This window comes from Podarcis filfolensis, assembly GCF_964270895.1.
Source record: "Podarcis filfolensis genome assembly, chromosome: 1".
Taxonomy (NCBI): Eukaryota; Metazoa; Chordata; class Lepidosauria; order Squamata; family Lacertidae; genus Podarcis; species Podarcis filfolensis.
The window spans coordinates 55,766,658-55,785,835 of record NC_139604.1 but is presented as its reverse complement, the minus strand read 5'-3'; the positions used below and the strand labels follow the sequence as shown (position 1 = coordinate 55,785,835).

General features: G+C 44.1%; 2 protein-coding genes across 2 annotated transcripts; both read right to left on the bottom strand.

Moving 5' to 3' along the window:
* Nucleotides 1-1,326: 1,326 nt before the first annotated feature.
* On the bottom strand, nucleotides 1,327-5,668 carry LOC310749603 (uncharacterized protein; the record flags this gene model as incomplete). Its single annotated transcript, XM_083586854.1, has 4 exons — nucleotides 1,327-1,412; nucleotides 2,074-2,202; nucleotides 4,826-5,007; nucleotides 5,560-5,668. The coding sequence occupies 3 exons, from the start codon at nucleotides 5,666-5,668 to the stop codon at nucleotides 2,095-2,097; spliced, it is 399 nt and encodes a 132-aa protein (XP_083442980.1). The 3' UTR covers nucleotides 1,327-1,412; nucleotides 2,074-2,094.
* A 2,069-nt stretch (nucleotides 5,669-7,737) lies between these two features.
* Nucleotides 7,738-16,909, bottom strand: LOC310749596 (zona pellucida sperm-binding protein 3-like; the record flags this gene model as incomplete). Its single annotated transcript, XM_083586842.1, has 9 exons — nucleotides 7,738-8,075; nucleotides 8,787-8,996; nucleotides 9,467-9,650; nucleotides 10,120-10,231; nucleotides 10,691-10,862; nucleotides 12,791-12,894; nucleotides 13,873-13,985; nucleotides 15,139-15,317; nucleotides 16,813-16,909. 9 exons carry the CDS (start codon nucleotides 16,907-16,909, stop codon nucleotides 7,810-7,812), a joined length of 1,437 nt encoding a protein of 478 aa, XP_083442968.1. The 3' UTR covers nucleotides 7,738-7,809.
* Between the last annotated feature and the right edge of the window lie 2,269 nt (nucleotides 16,910-19,178).

Here is a 19,178-nt window from a genome sequence, read left to right as displayed (position 1 = left end):
GTTTTCAGCAGCGCCCTAAATACCCCATCTAACTTGCCAGTGCCAAGATCTCCCCAGGACAACCCAACCTCTGAGGGGTGTTGCACAACACCCCAATCTCCCAGTGGTGCAAGATTCCAGAGGGTTCGAGGCAGTCTCAGCCATGGTCCATGTTTTCTTTTGGAAATGAGGCACAATGGAGACTGTGGTGTCTTTCTGAGGCTCACAGCATTAACACTCCAAGAGGGTCTTGCTTCTCCCATAGCAGCTGCCTTTTATGAGGCTTATAGGTTAGAGCAATGGCTTACCAATGAGAAAGGATGCTTGTATAATTCCTTTTATTAGACTCTGCCCAGAAGAGAGTTTTCTCTTTGTAGTCCCTGGAAGATGAATCTGTATAAGTTCACATCAGCCCCAGGAACATAGACAGAAGTAGCTCAGAGGAAGCAAAAATTGTTTTACTATAATTGAGGCCTCAGAATGTTGGCAAGGCAGAGCAGGGCAGAATTAGAAGAAAGATAGCACCACTCAGTTATTTTTATCTGAAAAGAAAATTCTAAATGGCAAGGAAATTAATGACTTGCAGGCAATTGCATTTTTGTTGCAGAATAATGAGTTTGTTCTTCAACTTAATTTCCATTTCCATGCTCTCATCTGTATAACTTTAAATCACCATTTTTAACATTAGAGTAGTGTGAGCTATTACCGTGTGGTGCCAGAGGTGTCTGTCCCTCTCTTTGGGCTGCATTGAGATAGAAATGTGTGGACATCACAAGATCACATTGTTATAACAACAACAATAACAGTTATTTATTATTTATACCCCGTCCATCTGGCTGGGTTTCCCCAGCCACTCTGGGCGGCTCCAACAGAATTAATGATAATAATAATATAAAAAGCGATAAAACACCAGACACCAAAAACTTCCCTAGGATAGGTTCTTGGTTTACAAGACATTTAGAAAAACAACACAGGACCAGGGGGGAAACACCTTTTTTATTAGGACCAACCAAAGTTCACAGTGAGGTATGAAAAGTTTCAGATTTCATAGAACTCTTCCTTAGGCTGGTGTTTGAAACTAAACTTAATAGAGATATTTTTTTAAAAGGATGATATTTCTTGGTGAGAACATAGTGTCTGCTGTTTGTTTCAAGATTAAGAGAGTAATGACAGAAGTTATTACAACCAAAAAGTTTAGAATGGTATTCTGAGCAAAAGAGCAAGGACTACACAGAGCTATGCTGGGACTTGTAATTGGAAATGCAAAAGAAGCAATTAGATAATGGAAATTATATATGACATTTAAAGGTAAAGGTAAAGGACCCCTGACTCAGGGCAAAAAAGTCTAGTTGCAGCTTTCTGTTTGACTTCAGTGGAACTGAGGAAATGCCAGGCAACCATTCCTTTCCATTCATGCCCCAGGAGGCAATGGGCTGTGAAGGAAAACAGAAACTCAGGTTCTTCTCATAAGCAGTCAGCAGTCAGCTTTGCTCTCCCAGCCTTTTTGCATCTCCTCCTCCCTTCCCCCTTCATGTCTGATTTAAATGCTAGAGCCTGCCTAAAAATGCCTTTTCAGTGGCCACCACACCATGGGTGTAACCTTTAAACATATTTACTTCCTAAACAGGGCCACTGTACTGAGAGGGGGACACACATGTAAATTTCCTTCCTCCCTTCCTTCCTTCCTTCCTTCCTTCCTTCCAAGTAAGTCAATTGGACTCTTATAAAGAAAGTTATAAAGGAAAATGTGCAGGCAAGCCTTAACCTTCTAAGTCAGATAGGCCAGCCTGCAGTGTTTTTCTTATTCAATCTCTGTAGGGTTTTCCCCCCTACAGAAATGCAGCAGTACAGTGCAGTCCCCCACCTGTGTTCACAGTTAATCATATTTTATTATATTCCATCACTTGTATGAGTCTGGGATGTACCTGGATAGGATCAGCGATGGTGTTTGATGCAGGGCATTAGTGACCAAAAGCATACGCCTCTATCCCTGTCTCCAGTCTCCTCTTCTCCAACTCACCAATCTCTGACCTTGCTATTTGCTACATCACTTGGCACCCGCTTCCTCCCATAATAGAAGACTAGCAAACTTACCGCATCCTAATCAGCGGTGGTCTATCTACGACACACAGCTTTGCATCCAAAGGCTGCCATGGAGATGCAAATAAAGAATCCTAGGGAAGTTAAAACCAGGAGATTGGTACACATGACTGTACAACACTCCTGCAAAATAGAGCATGAGACAGTGAATGAGATGGTCATTCTGTTACCCTCTGCTCAAAGGAGAGCCTTATTGACAGCTGACTCTGAGGTCAGAGGTCACATTTACTTAGATGTGAGTCTCATTGATTTTAAGGTATTGGAAGCACAGGTCTGCAGGCCTTGCAATTCTAGATAATTCATCTAGTTTAAGATTGTTTACATTGACTGGCAGAGTCACTCCAGGGTTTCAATGTAGGGAAAAAATCACACAGAAGCATATTGCAGCCAGAAAAGGCAAAAGAAACAAAAAACATATGGCAAAGTAGCCGAGGCTCATGCAGCTTCTGTGGCTGAAGATATTCGTACATTACAGGCTTAAACAATACAATTCCAGGGAAGCTGAAAAGTGCAGTTCTGGAAGGGAGCTAGGCATCTCTATAGGAGAATTCCTAGGACTTTCATCAAAGTATGGCTGCTTCCCAGTGGGTGGTTCCTAGTGCTACCCTATTGCTTTTCCATTGTAAGCTACCAGCAGATGACAGCATCAGGAGCACTGCATTTTTTCTAGATGTGCATCCTGCTTTGTTATGTTCATACCAGTAGGCACAGCATGACATATCTGCTATGGGTGGGACATTTGCAGCTCAGCACATGTTCATTGTAATCCTTGCAGTGGGTGACATTCTATGACCCCATTTTACTTAAAATAAAAAATCAATCTTTTAATTGTTGCAAAATTATTTTCAGGACTTCTGAACAGAGGTATAATGCTACAACACCATATTACTATAATGCTGTAGTGTTGTAAGACTATACTATAATTAAAAGAACAAAACCAGGGTTATAAAATGGTGGTCACCACAAACGTTATAAGGAATGTATGAAGAATGGTGATAGGTTCACTTTCCCCATACTTCAGTGCCTATCTTCTGAAAAAAGCCAGACTCTGTGGTTTGAGAACAAATGAAACAAGCAAAAGGAAAATACAGGGCAACAGCACCTTATGGTTGCACCGTAAAAAAATGAATGCAGTATGGCAATTCCACACTAGGGTCTCATCTGCACCACCACTGAATACCTGCAAAGTCGACCTCTGAACTTCCATACCTATCTGGCTTGTTCACTGTTCCCATGAATCGTTCTACAAGGGCCACACATCTGTTTACTTTTCGTGGTGCATTTTGTGTAACATTGCCTGCTTCGAATATCCTGTTCGTGACTTTGTATGAGCAACCCATAAAGCCCCCAAGAATATTCTACCCTGCACCATTTCTGGTGGAAAGAAGGGAAATTCATGCACTGTGCTGGGGTGCTTGTTTTCTTTTCTTTTTGGTATTTCTGGCATTTCATCACATTATTTCTTCATTCTTACTAGACTATGTTGCATCTTGCTGCTTTAAGTGCCTTACCGCAAGCACCCACCCACCAATGGGAGAAAAGGAATAAGAGTAAAAGAAATATGGAAAGCTTTTTTTCAGGCTGAAGGAGAAGGGAGAGAGGACCAGGCTTTGGGCTTGTTGGCATGCTAGACTATACAGTGGTACCTCGGGTTACAGACGCTTCAGGTTAGACGCTTCAGGTTACAGACCCAGAAATATTACCTCGGGTTAAGAACTTTGCTTCAGGATGAGAACAGAAATCGTGCTCTGGCGGCGTGGTGGCAGTGGGAGGCCCCATTAGCTAAAGTGGTACCTCAGATTAAGAACAGTTTCAGGTTAAGAACGGACCTCCAGAACGAATTAAGTTCTTAACCTGAGGTACCGCTGTAGTTTGGAGAAACCTGATATACCATCCAGGTAGTAGAAATATCATATAGTTCCTAGCATGAGAGAGAGATGTCAGACTGAGCAACAAGAGTCCAACAAGTCACTACAATCGGAATTGAGTAGGTACAGTGGTACCTTGGTTCTCAAACGCCTTAGTACTCAAACAACTTGGAACCCAAACACTGCAAACCCGGAAGTGTTCTGGTTTGCGAACTTTTTTCAGAAGCTGAATGTGCTCTGTTTTGAGTGTTACGCTTCCAATTTGAGTGCCACACTTCCATTTTGAGTGTTACACTCAAGTCTGTCTGTTTTTGCTATTTATTTTGCGTTTTTGTAGCCTTTTTGTTTTGTTTTTGTGAGTGTGTGGAACCCAGTTCAGCTACTGACTGGATTGTGTGACTGCAGTACATTGTTTATTGCTTTCATTTAATGGATCAGTGGTCTCACTGGATAGTAAAAGTCATGTTAACTTGTCGTTTTAGGGGTTGTTTTTAAAAGTCTGGAACGGGTGAATCCATGTTGCATTCATTTCTATGGAAAAGTGTGCCTTGGTTTTGGAGTGCTTTGGTTTTGGAACGGACTTCTGGAACGGATTAAGTTCGAGGACCAAGGTACCACTGTAGTGCATTGGCACTAGATGCTTTGACCCCAGGAAATGAATTTTCTTCTTGTAGAATGTAACTTGTGGGGGTGCGTATGCTATTCATTGTATGCATCTAAACAAGAGAGGGTGCCCAGCATTATACTGGCAATTAATAACTCACTACCCACCACCCCTCTGATGCAGCTTCCACATCTGTATGTCAGTAGCACTGTTTATTCTAAAGTAGTTTTCATGGAGGAAACAGAGACCTAGCTTGGTCCCAGGAAGTACTCACTGCAACCTGATGCCCCATTTCACAGTACTCCTCAGTTCTACTGCACCTCAAATTCCCATAACAGGGATTGAACAGTATGTCTTCCAAGTAGAAAACATTGATCACAGCCACCACTTTTGTGCAGGTAATGTAGATGACAAGACAGGCTCTCACCTGAAAGAGAAGGGCAAATGGTGCCACTTCTAGGAATGTGGTTACCCAAGAACTTTATTGACTCCCGCCCACCCCCACCAGACCTATGTGGGGCCTGAGTGAAGCAGTACTCCCACACAGTGGCGATGCTGGTGCTGAGCAAGTCAAGAAGGAAGCGCAGGCAGGGATTTCTGCTGCTGGCACAGGGCGTGTTCCCAGCACCGGTGCTTTTCTGCCCAGCATAAAAAGAGGCTCCACCAAGGGTGGTGGGTCAGCCCCAGCGGAGCAACACCAAAGGGCATTTCACCTTTGGTGCATCATGTCAAGGAGATCTTTGGGTGAAGGGCGGTATATATATTTAATAAATGACAATGATAATAATTTTCAATCCTGCATGTTCAGTTAGGAATTGAGCAGGGGAAAGTGATCTGCCTCTATGTGTGATCTCCCTTTAAAGCAAATCATGTGTTTGGGTAATTTGGGTTAATTTGTTACCCAGTGCAAGATTTGGGATGGTGTGGTTGGTTCTGCTGATTGGGGTGCCAAGCTAAGGGGGCACCAAATTTTGGCCTCACACAGCGCACCATATTATGAAAGATTACCCAAGTCCACTCCTGTGTTACCAAATATTTGTATGGTGGTAATGCTGCTGTTGCAAATCCACTTCAAATCAGGCTGCAACCTGGTAGTGGGGCCCAGCCCACCAGACATAGATCAAGTAATAGCACATATTTGGCTGCTGGTGGCATAGCAGCTTTGTACCTGCTAGCTGTGATGATGGGTGATGGAGGAAGAACACACGGCAAGTTTGATGGAGACCTCACACTGACCAATTGGCTGGGTGGGGCTGCAGAACTACATAGGTGGAGTAATCGCTCATGGCTGTCTGCTAAGTGGCCTGGGGGATTTAAGCTGTGTACACATTACCATTTGCTCTGGCTCTGTATTCTCCCACTGCTGGTATTTGAAGCATGACATTAGCCACAATCCATATCTACCCTGTAACCACATGACCTGGAAAGCTGTCTGTGGACAAACACCGGCTCCCTCGGCCTGAAAGCAAGATGAGCGCTGCACCCCATAGTCACCTTTGACTGGACTGAACCATCCAGGGGTCCTTTACCTTTTACCTTTATCTACCCTGTAGTTCCTTGAGAAATACTGCTATTGGATCCCTTCTTCCCCTCAAACTAGCTTCCATCCGAAGGTAAGGCACATTCATGTCACAATTAAGCAGAGGAGTACACCTTTGAGATAGTCATTGCATATGCACGTCAAAAGCAGAATAAGTTGGGACAAGGAACTTCCTTGTCACAGGCAATCCTGCTGTTATTATTCTGTGCCTCTCTGCTGCCACCTGTTCCTCAAGGTGTTTATCCAAAGTAACCTCAGATAACACATTTTGTGGTTTGGAAGCATAAAATTAAACTGCTTACTCAAAGTGGTTTTGTTTTATTTACAGTGATAGAGAAAATAGGGGGGTTTGCTTTATTATGAAAGACATTTGAACAAGAGAAGGAAGTGAGATAGCAACAGACAGGCAGAAAGGGATGGGTGAGGAGTGATTTGCAAATCCTCTCCTGTAGCACCAGTAACTTCTGTTCCTGAGGCTTCTCAAAGCATTAGCATGTTGTTGTTTTCCCCCAGCTGGTCTTCACTGGGGGGAAGGCTCATTTTAAAGTGAGAAAGGACTGCAGAGGAACAGCATTCCCACCCTACCAGTATCTCCTGACTGCTACCCCACATTAGTGTTGCATGACAAAGGCAGGCTGGGAACTCCTCTTATTAGTCCCCCTAATTTGTAGTTATTCTGTCCTGATTAGCTGACTCAATGGAAGAGGGCAGCAAGCTAGGAACCTCAACAGTTTACAAGAGAAAGTGGCTATGTTTGTTTCTTGTGGCAAAGATTCCGTGGGTCCGCCTATCTTCCAGCTTGCATATCTAAAGAAGCATACACATGATCACATAGAAATATGAGTGGGTGGTGTAAAATTCATAATGACCTCCAAAAAGGGGTGGGCAAATCTGTCAATTTTGATTTCTTTCCATTTCACTTTTTCCAAATTCAGTGGCACTTCAGGTTAATTCGTTATGGAAGTCCGTTCTTAACCTGAAACTGTTCTTAATCTGAGGTATCACTTTAGCTAATGGAGCCTCCCGCTGCCACTGCACCGCCGTCGCATGATTTCTGTTCTCATGCTGAAGCCAAGTTCTTAACCCAAGGTACTATTTCTGGGTTAGAGGAGTCTGTAACCTGAAGCATCTAACCTGAGGTACCACTGTATTTAAATCAGTATGCAAAAAAAAAAGTCCCCATGAAAACCCATCAGCATGTTAGTGCAAATTTCTCCTAATACACACAGATTTGTATGCAATTTCCCCATCTAGACACAGTTTTCATAGCACAATTTCCCCCACTATACTTTTTTTGCATGTTATTTTCACTCAAATATGCAGTATTATGCACAAATTACTTCACCGGAGAACTGCATTGCAAAATTTGGACAAGAGTGAATTTCAAAGGATGGCGCTGCTTCAGAACTCGTATAATTTCAGGAAGTGTGAATTTGGTAGGTTCACCTTTAAATGCAAACTGAATCACATTTCTCCCTCAATACTTTCCAATTTTGAAAAGGTCCTAAGGTCTTTCACAGGCACCACTAGGCAAGCGATTTCTAGAGAGCAGAGGAATGTACATCCATGGGCCTGCCCTTCCATTTTTGTTTTTAACTCTCCACTTCAAATCCCTTGTGTACAGTTTTTAATAAAATACCACCACATTTTTGTGTTTTTGCACTGTCAATCATTTATTTGTTAAACAGCTGAATCTTCGGAGAGAAGCCATTTGCCCACTAGCTGCTGGCTACTCTCCTGTCAGGTCTCTTGGAGATAGCTCTGGATTTCCCAGAGGAAACAACAGCTACTGAGCCAGTTGCTGCAGGTGCCATGGCAACGGCACTAACTTCCACCAAAGCTGCACGGATGGTCTTCATGCGATATCCACGACGGGACCGTCTGCTGGAGCAGTAGCAGCCCATAATCGATAGAAATATAATGAAGGCACAGGTAGTCATTATGACCATGGTGGCAATGGAGAAGGGGAAATGGAGGAAGAACCCTATTGGCGGAAGGGAGGGAAAAGAGAAGTGTCAACAGAGGCAGTTCACAAAGATGTTATAAAGCTGGTTGTTCCTTACTTCATCCACAGAACTTTTTGTACTTCAAAATTTAGAAAGGCACTGTGCAACAAAATACAGAGCTTACTGGGTGTCAAGGCTTTTAGACCTACAAGCCTCCAGTCTCAAAGTAACTGGTTGTTGCTTTTCAGTGGCAAGGAAAGTATACTCTGCCGATGCCAAAAGGCACTTTTGCTGGGGGCAAATACAGGTTTTGGATCTGAGTCCAGGCTCAAATCAAGCCTTACGGAAAGGGGACATCATCTACTGCATCAATAACAGGCCCTTCTCCACACAGCAGTTTATTGCGGAGTTGGTGCTGTTCAACACCTAGCTGTCTTGCACCATGTCTACACAAAATAATGCCATCCCATGTGGCCCAAGTGAAAGAACCTTGTTCAAATCTCATGGAATTCCTAGGTGACAAACTGAAGGGCCTGTCCCCCTGCTATAAGATGCAAGAGGGCTATTTTTTTATTCCATCTTATTTCACTCCTAAATATTATGGCCAAAAACATGCCAGGATTTTGTGCAGCTCAATTTGGTTGTTTCATGTTAACGTACATAATTAGTCTTGTCAGTTTAAGTCATTGCTGTGCTGAAAAATTTATCATTCTGTTTGGACCATTCTCTATTAATTCTGGAGCTCTTACCAGATCCTTCCTTCACTCTCTCCCTCACGATAATAGTCACCCTCTGGTTAGCAGGCAACTCAGCAGCCTGGGGAGCCTTGAGTGTGGCATAGCTGGTCACCACAGACATCAGCTCAGAAGTGCTGAAGTCATTCAGTGTGGAGGAGTTGTTTGTTGGCTTTCCTTTTAGTGCAAGGGGACCAAGCTTGAGGTTGGCTTCTCCAGACAATCCTGCAAGGAGGAAGCACAAATCAAAGGCTCATGAATCCAGACCTACTCGCCCATTTGTTGTCACCCCACTGCCTTAACACAGTATTTTCAGCCTTCTCTGTACAGCTCTTGTATAGAAATGAACAGGGCAAGCTGTTTTAACTCTCCTCCAAATATAGGACATGGTTGGAAATGTTGTTCCCAGCGTTTATGGTGAAACGAGCGAGTGAAGCCATACAAGTTACGAATAAGTGGCTGTTTCGGTTTGGGCGCCAAATGGAGCCAGTTCACCAGCGGAAGTCAACATGGTGTCCTTCAGATGTAGACTACAATTTCCACCCACCCCTGACCACTGACCATTGTGACTTGGGAATACTGGAAGCTGGAGTCCAACTGCATCTCTGCAGTAGGCAGTCATTATTTTGAACCTTTTGATTAGCAGGTACATAAAGTCAATGATTACAAAATAGGTTTTAGGGAGAGGATTTCACCATTCTTCTGCTGTTGCCTTCTCTTTCTCTTCTTGCTCTCACATCCACTAGGAGAACCACAACAGGAGCAATCTCCTCCTTCATAGGAACTCCATGATGCAGTAGTGAGGTCATAGGAGCATGCCTTGTTGCGAGGGTCCGCAGAGCCAACAGGCACCGCCTTCAAGTGACATATGAGGTAGATCTAGACAATCAAATTAGGTTGTACATTAGGTTGTGACTCTGTCCCTAGCATTTGTAGGCTAGGGAGGACCTTCCAAAACTAAATCTGACACACACAAGGGCAGGTTCATCAACCCAGTGGCAGAGTGCAAATGCCTGGCATGGAGACTCAAAGACTCTCACCGGCACTGCCAAAACTAGGATGCATCTGATATTGTGGATGTGCCATTCAAGCCCCTTGTGAGATAAATGGGGGGAAAACAACACGGCCCATGGGCCCTCACAGGATGGGAAAAGGCTAACAGAAGGATGCCCTCATCACTCACGCAGACTCATTGACGTGAGGCAATGTCTCATCCATAAAGTTGACATTAGATTTTCCACATGCTTACTAACTCCACTGTCCCCCCAAACAGCAGTTGACCATAAAACTAGTGTAGTACTAGTCCCATATCAAAGGTTCACTTCCCTTCCCCCCCTTCCCCCTCAACCTGGTGGTTGGAGGCCCCAATGAAGGTGAATGTGTCCAGCTGGAGGCGGCGGATTCCATCTTCCTGCGTGGGGAGGAAACGGGAGTTGCTTTGCTGCCCATCTACAAGGCACCTGCAATACAGACAGAAGCAGGCATGAAGGATCCAATTTCCTCCATCCTATTATTGGCATGAGTGCCACACTCATGGCAGAGCTGGTCAATTTCTAAACAAGCTAAACATCTATCTTTCAAGAAAAAAGAAGCCAATGTACTGGCATATAGTGTTTAATATCTCTTCCTTTCTTTTGCACAACAACAATTTGTAGCAAACTCTGGATCCAGCTAAGCACAATGGCAGCGGCAACACATGGCTCTGCTGGTCAGCGCTAAAGGCAGCTGCCCTCCAAAAACATCTGGAGGGCCCACAGCTTTGCCAACCCTAGCTTAGAAGAGCTTTGCCACCCCTAGCTCAAGTCCCATTTTCAATTAACTTCAGTGTTGAATGTGGTCACAGCCATAGAACCGATTCCAGTTTTCTTTCCCCCTGTTGCCATTCCCCCATGCCTGGCCTGCCACTCCCCATCTCCTACCCATGGTTTGTGATGACTTCATATTTCACAGAGGACTCAGCGTTTGGCCGGGCAACACACTCATCAATGTAGATCTTCAGAGGAACGTGGCTGCCCTTCCTTACTGATGCTTGGATGTTGATTAGATCCCCAAGATAGTAAGTGGGGTCAGACCTAGGTGCTGACCAGGTACCTGGAAGGAAGAACATAGAATCATTACATACACATCAATAAGAAGCAAGCCAAGAGCCACATAACTACAAGCTCCCTTGCTAGAACACAGCACTTCACCTGCCAGTATTACTTCCAGGTTATTTGGAAGGACTTGGGTAAGATGTCTTTAATGGGCCCCTTCTGTGTAAGCCATTCCCTCCTTGCTGCTGTCCCTCCTCCATTTTTAAACAAATTTCTATTGGTTTTTAAACAAATACAATAACCAATAAACACTTAGCAAGCAGCACATCTAATGGTGTTTGTTTTATCCACTGTCTCTAGTCATACACTTACACATTCAACATTCAAACATACTGCATAATGTAACCTCTCCACTGACTGATCAGCTGAGGAGGGGCCTATGTGTCTGTGCATGTATGTGTTCTGCAGGAGCATGAGGTGCCCATGCCCAGCCCTGGCAATTAGCCCCTAGTGCAGTGGTTTTCAACCAGTGTACGGTGGCACCCTGGGGTGCCTTGAATCATGGCCAGGGGTGCCACAGGCAACAGTGGCCTCCACCCCTCTCTTTCCTCCCCTCCCTCCTCTAATGCCTTCTCAAGTCTCTGCTTCTCAAAGGCTTGCACGGCTGTTTATTGCACCAGCCCTGGCCACAAGCTCCCCAGGTGAATGGGGCCTCTGGGGCTGGCCATAGGGTACTGGTTGCCAGGAGCTGAAGTGGCCTTGGAGTAAGCAAGTGGGCAAGGGAGTCCAGCCAGCCAGTCTACCATCCCTTGCTGTTGGGAATGGACAGACAAGTGGGAGGCCGGACAGGCAGGTAGGCAGACAGGCATTGCACTGGCCTTGTGTTTGCTGTGTAAGGCCTGCCTGTGAGCTGAGTGCCGGGTGCTGAAGGGGAGCCTTTCCACCATGCTGGCCTGGTGGCACCCACCGCTGCCTCCCAAGATGAGAAAGATGGTGGCCTCACATTCACCTTCAGCCAGTCTCCATTGTGCTGCTAAGGCTTGAGGCATCCTCTTCCCAGGCTCCTGTGGGGCGGCATGAGGAGGCACCTTTCTTTGGGGTGGGGGGTTGGCTCAGAGACCAGGAGCAGCAGCAGTGGCTGCCCAGAGGACTCCCAAGGAGAGTGGAGAGGAGAGGGAACATTCCAAGAGGGAGGGTTTTCGAAAAAGAGTGAGAGGCTGCCAGCTCTGAAGGCAAGGGGTGACATTACTGGGCTCCTGAGTGCCACAGGGGTGCCACAGAAAGAAGGTAGTTGGTCAAGGGAGCCATGCACTCAAAAAGGTTGAAATATTAATAAATGATGGTCATGATGATTTATTTATACCCCGCCCATCTGGCTAGGTTTCCCCAGCCACTCTGGGCGGCTTCCAACAAAATATTAAAATACAATAATTCATTGAATATTAAAAGCTTCCCTAAACAGGGCTGCCTTCAGATGTCTTCTAAAAGTCAGATAGTTGTTTATTTCTTTGACATCTGGTGGGAGGGCATTCCACAGGGCGGATGCCACTACCGAGAAGGCCCTCTGCCTGGTTCCCTGTAACTTTGCTTCTCACAGTGAGGGAACCGCCAAAAGGCCCTCGGCACTGGACCTCAGTGTCCAGGCAGAACAATGGGGGTGAAGACGCTCCTTCAGGTATACTGGGCCGAGGCCAAGGGAACTGGCCAAGGGTGAATGCAGCCTGTGAGCCAAAGACCACCAGCCATTACTGTATAAAAGCTTACAAAACCCCCCAAAAAACCTTGCAGAGGTGCAAATGGAACACGTGTCCACCAGAAGCAAACGACCCTATAAGAAAACACCTTTTGTTTCCCAAATAAAGTATTGTCACCTCTCTCCAACCAATGTTTAATCAGGTGGGCAACTCTGTTCCTAGGTTTAACTAATATTGCAGCTTACTGTAAATTGGAGAGAGGCATGCTAGCCAGCTGATTAAGAGCACTCACTGTCATAGACTTCAAGGGCAAACTCCAAGCGCTGATTTTCCATCACGGTGGATTTGAAAGGGATCCATGTGGGCTCTATTCCAAGTGAGGAGACATTCCATGACCTAAAAGAGAAACCAGGTTTCATCTACTTCCTTCTTATATAATTCAGAAGGCTTATTGCTCTTTCTGTAGGACAGATCTTATGCATCACATGCCTCTTCTTTCTTTTTGCATGCTGTTATTATCCTTGTAGGCCCCCAAAGTACATGGTGTTTTAGCAGCTGCAGACTAAATTGCCACACTTTGCTAAGGATCAAACCTCAGGGATAGACACCAAGACATCTCAACATCTCCTTAACACAATCCATCCATTAAAACATTCTTCCTAGAATGAAAGATGCTACCTTGGCCAGATAGCCAATGGGAGAAGCTAGATCCACACATTTAAGTATTTGGAGACCAGATGAGATCAAAAGCATAAGAGGCATGCTGCCGGAGGCGTTGCAGACCCCTCAGACTTTGCATCTGTTTTGGGGCTGTTTGTGATTCCAATGACAAAACAATTTCATGGTTGGCACATTCCTACTAAACATGATTTTATCTGGAGACATTTATGAGTCCTGGATATATTTTGTATACATATGAACCTTGTATCCTATGACTGAATATATGCTACACATTTATGCTACTCATTCTTTTTCTATCTCTTTTATTTTTATTCTCCTCGGGGCTTTTTTTCCAGCCAGAACTCTCCGGAACTCAGTTCTGGCACCTCTCAGGTGGGCGCCATTGCCATTCTAAGAGAACAAGTGAGGCGTTCATGGCGAGTTCTAGGACCTCCCTTTCTAGAAAAACAGCACTGATTCTCCTTACCATTATGACTGGGGTTTTTTTTATTTTAAAAATGTATTTTAGTTTGCTGCTTTCCTTATTGTCTTTTGCAAATCAAGAAGAAGAAGAAGAAGAAGAAGAAGAAGAAGAAGAAGAAGAAGAAGAAGAAGAAGAAGAAGAAGAAGAAGGCCCTACCTTCTTTTCTTACAACAATGGGATAGCCCAGCATCTCTCACTTGCACAATATTCCTTCCAGAACCAAGACTTACCTTAAGTAGAAACAATCTATGGGATGTGAGAACTGACTGGTCCGGATCACACCATTTGCAGTGGAAGGCATGTAGTAGAGAACATTTCTATAGTGGATACTGTCTGGGAGGAACTAGGAGCCAGATATAAGTTGTAAGTCTTTAGGATCTTTTACAAGACTGTGAAAGAGATAGCATTTCAGGAAAACCCAATGTTATCGAGCCTATATAAACTCCCAGTCTTCTTACCAATCAAAGCTATGCAGTACAGAGGCAAGTGCAAACCCCCCCAAAGTCCACTGAAGCTGTCATCTACACAGCATAATGCTATAATGTTAAATTTATATTTTGGTGTCAAATTGCTATGACACAATCAGGTTAGATTTCATGAAAGAACATTTAAAGAAATTCTGCTCATCACCCTTTGGTCCCGTCCCCCGCTTCTTTAAAGAAAAGAAAAACCCTATTATAGCAATACAGCATAGCACTCTCAGTCTTTTTTGGGGGGAAAGAACAAAACAAACAAAATAGCGTCATAAAATGGCACATTCCACAAAAGGTTACAATGAATGTCTTCCATGATCCAGTACCCCTGCCCTCTGATGTGGATGTAACATAGAATAAAAAATTATACACAATGCTCCCAATGGTGTATCATCAACTGCAAATCTCCTTGTAGCTTATGGTGATAGAACCATGACTGGCTAGTGTCAAGAGATATCCTTCTGGAAACAGCCTCAAATATAGTTTACCCCACACAGAGCTATAATTCCCAGAGCTATAATTCCCAGCACCTTTAGAAAACTACATATCCCAGGATTGGGGGGGGAGCCATTCCTGTTTTAAATATATAGTGTGGATGTGACCTACAAAGTATATTTTGGGATAGAAATTCCTATATAACCAGAGCCGTAGATAGGTGATCTTGCGCCCCGGCAGAACTGTCCAGATTGCGCCCCCTAGCCACTGACAAATTAGCTCTTCTTTCCGCCTCTCCTCCAACCCCCGCCCCATTCAATTCGTCCTCTATTTAAAACCTTTTCTTATGAGGCAATAATCAATTTATAATTTTATATTTATAGACATATTTATAGGTGTATTTTTAGGCAATTTTGCACACATACCCCTCGCCTGCGCCCCTGGGCGGGGGCTCACCTCACCACCCCCTAGCTACGGCTCTGTATATAACCCAGACAAGTCACAAAGGATCCTGGAATCCTAGATTTGGAAGGGATCTTCAAGATCCATCTAGTCCAGCTTCCTCAATTCTGTGTAGGCTTTTCTTACTTCTCTGATGGCTCCACATGCATGGAGAGGGTATTCCAGCTGCAGCACATCCTGATAAACAGCAGTCACGGAACAGCCAGATCCCAGGGTCAGTTCATGAACGCCAACAGCCACGCCCGTCCCAAAGAGATCCACCGGCACTGTGATCAATACGTGCGAGCTGCCGCATGACACAGAGACTGCAGAAAGCACAGGGACGGGTCATTTAGTGAACACTGACACACATCATTTTACGGTCATGAACGGAACCGATATGTTACTGTAAAGAATATGGCAGCTAGTAGGCCAAGCACCCTCTCAGCCCTGCATCTTGCTTCCCACAGTGGCTAACCAGACGCCTATTGAAATCCCTGAAATAGGATGCCAGAGAAAGTGGCAGGTGATGGGGGAAGCAGCAAACATCACCACCTTGGTTGGCATAGTATGGCCATGCTATGACGTACTGGGGTTGTCACACCATCCTCCCTTTCTTCTTAATTTTAAATATTTGTAGTTAGGGAGCAGTTGGAGAGATACGTACACAGTTACAGATGCTTCTTTTGTTTGCTTTTTACTTTAAAAAAGTTCTCTTTTTCTAAAATAAAACAGACCTATTGCCAAGTAAATGGGTTCAGCATCAGGTCAGCAGAAGCAAACCCCAATGTATTCCTGTGCTCTTGGTAGTGCTATCATTCACCAAGCAAGTTTCAGCTTAAAACATGAAACTGCACATGTTCAGAGAATTGCTTAAAAAACACACCAAAAGAACCCCAGAGGGGAACTTGGCCCATCAGGATGAAAAAAAGTTCCCCAGAAGGTCACAAAGTCAACTTTAAGGACTCAAACATTTGTTAATTACTTTTGACATTATATTTAATAACATCCTATGGTAACATTTTGACTCCCCCACCCCAGATGGACCTACAATTTGTGCGTGTTTTGGAGAATGGAAAGTTAGCCTATCAAGAGAAGCAGTGTGTGTGTGTGTGTGTGTGTGTGTGTGATCAAGTCTTTTATATATTGTATGTGTTTGGATTATTAATGTATTTGGATGACTTTGTATGATTTTATGATTTTATTGTTTAAACTTATGCCAATAAAGGCTAAGAGTGGCTGGGGAAACCCAGCCAGATGGGCGGGGTATAAATAATAAAATATTATTAATAACAATAACAAGTGCCACACTTTTAACATTTGGAGGGAAAGTTGCTGGTGCTGCATACCCTTGAGTACCCCCAGAAAAGAAAACACTGAAGAGAAGTGTGCTAAAAGTGGAGGATTATCACCTGCCACCTTGGATTGGGTGGGCCCTCCAGCCACTAGGCAAAACTACCCAAAGGAATGGGTTTTCTTCACACCCTCCAAGCACTAACCAATAATACCCGATTTAACTTCTATCTACCTAGTGCACCGCCTAAAATCTATCTTCAGCTTTATTAATATAAAGGCTACCACATATTTCTCTTGAGGTTTGCCTTGCAGCAATTCAAAGGATTCTGCTTCTGGCTGGACTAGAGCCTAAGTAACTGCTGGCATTTAAGTTTTCAAAATGATTCTGGGGAATGGCTCCTTTTGTTGCTTTGTCCAAGTTGTCCAGTGTGCAACTGGAAACCTGGTGCAGTGCAGTCTAATTAATGGCCTTCCTCTTTGAATGCTTCCTCAGAGAGGAAGCCCCGCAGAGGTCACAGCCCTTACCCAAGCCTGATTCAACAGAAAGCTGCTGCTGCCCCACCTTCCAGTGACCTTTGGGCTCTTTCTTCATGGTTTCCAGTTCCCCACTCCCACTTCTCATTTTGTGAAACATACCATAGTTTTCCGTGTATAAGATGCCCCCAGGTAAAACAAGCCCCAATTTTAAACCTAATTTTTTTGGGGGGGAAACCTAGTCTTATACACAGAAAAATACGGTAGCTCATATGTTTGCTCATCACACCCTGGTTACTCCATCCAATAACATTCTGGTATTTCTATCATAAAGGGCTTTTCTCTTCCTCAATCCACATCCACCCCGCATTTTGAATAACAGCCTGTCTGAAGAGGAGTTCTGGAAGATTCAAATGTTTTCCCTCACCCATTTTAGTTAGCCCTAGCTAGTAAAGCTAGCCTGCTAGCACGAAACACGCCCCCCCCCCATGAATTCAATGCAAGTTAAAGAAAGTTGTCCAGTTATCTCCACTTAGATCGATCAATCAATCAATCAATCAATCCAGGCCAGTACCAGGCAGCTTCATAGTAAACATTTGCCACCAATCACTGCCCAGACTAGTTTTTTAATGACCTTATACCTTGGCTGATTTCATAACAGGAGGAATTTCCTCTAAGAACACCACAAAGCATCTAACAGCAAAGACAAAGTCAACACCTATTAAAACCAACCCCATGAGAGTTAGCATACTATTACAAAAAAAAGTTTCAACAGTTCCTAGTTAACCCTTCCACACAAGAGAATTTCAACTTCCCCTTCTTCCCCCAGCATTTACCAGAGTTATTTTGGGCAGAAACAGCAGCAGCTAAAAGAAATAAAGCCCACAGCCGTAGGTGGTTCTCCATCCTTCACAGCTACAACCCAGGAACCAGCCAGGTGGGAAAGAAAGTGTCCTCCTCTCCCATTGGCTCCATTTATAGTCCATGCATTGCTCAGGTGTCTCTGCATCCTCCAATGGAACCTGCTAATTCATGGTTCTGTTTCCCTTTCTAAACTGGGTAGCCATTTCCTAGCAATTCATTATGAAACAATTTTAATAACCTCAGAGGCACTGTCCTATGTAAACCGCCTGTGAAAATTCATCATTGATAGTTTGTATATGGAAGACTTGGTGAGTCCTTCATTCTCAGGCTCGAGGACCAAATGGGGGAGCATGTTGAATCATGGCATATACATATACAACCACTTGGTTGTTTACAGCAATGGAGAGGGGCAGATGCAATCCTAAATGTACTTATCTGGGAGTACGCTCCACTGAGTCCAATAGGACTAGGATGCATGGTTGGGATTACAGTCCAATTCTAACTGTGTTCAGTGGGGCTTACTCCATAGTAAATGGTAGTAATTGAAGCAGTGCAGCAAAAGCCTAAGCATGTCTACTTAGAAGTAAGGCCCACTGAGTTAATTAAGGCTTCTGCCCAGGTGTGTGAATGGGATTACAGTCTTAATCATGGGCAGCTGTTGAGAAGTCAAATGTGTGTAAGATTATTCTGATGTTCCTTTTCAGTTTTTTTTCACCACTTTTGCTTCTTGCTCTTGAGTACTCAAGTCATAGGATATTGTGTAAATCAAGAGTTATAGTCAGGTTGAATTTGTATTTCTCTGCTGTCATTATCTTATATCCAGAAATTTCAGCTTACTTTAGTAGCATGAAATAATACTTCACCACTACCTTTTACTGTATTTTATTTATTTATTTCACTTATTAGTCACTTTTTAAAAACAAAAAGTAACCGAAAGCCGCTTACAAAATAGTACAAAGATTAAAACATGTATGAAGCTAAAACTGAATAAAAACCTAAAAACATATTAAAACATGTGAAAGGCAGGTGTAACACATTCCATCCACTGAAAGAGGCCACAAATACATTGTTGCATGCTACTCCAATCTCTGAGTGGTGAGAGATTCCAGGGGTTCCAGGCACTTACCCAGAGTTTGTGTTTCCTTTTGGAATGAGGCACAATGGACACTGTGGTGTCTTTATGATATATGGTTTATTTACACATATATAAGCCCTACACAAGACACGAGTGTCTGGCGTGCTCTGGTCCATGGGGTCACGAAGAGCCGGACACTAAACGACTAAACAACAACAAAAGCCCTACACAAATCTTAAGTGCCTCAGGTGGTTGGATGGCATCTTGTATGTCTCCTTCTGGTAACTCCTGCAGCCTAGCTGGTGCCAAATGTATTGCTCTCCTTTCCTTTGGAGGCTGAGAGGGGGGTCTCGTCGTCTGGGTGGCCCAGGACCTCCACATACACTGCCCAGGCTTGCACTTTGGGGAGGTCATTTCAGTGCTGCTAACACAGCAGTTTGACTTCACTCATGGAGGTGCACTTCATTGTCTCTAGAGA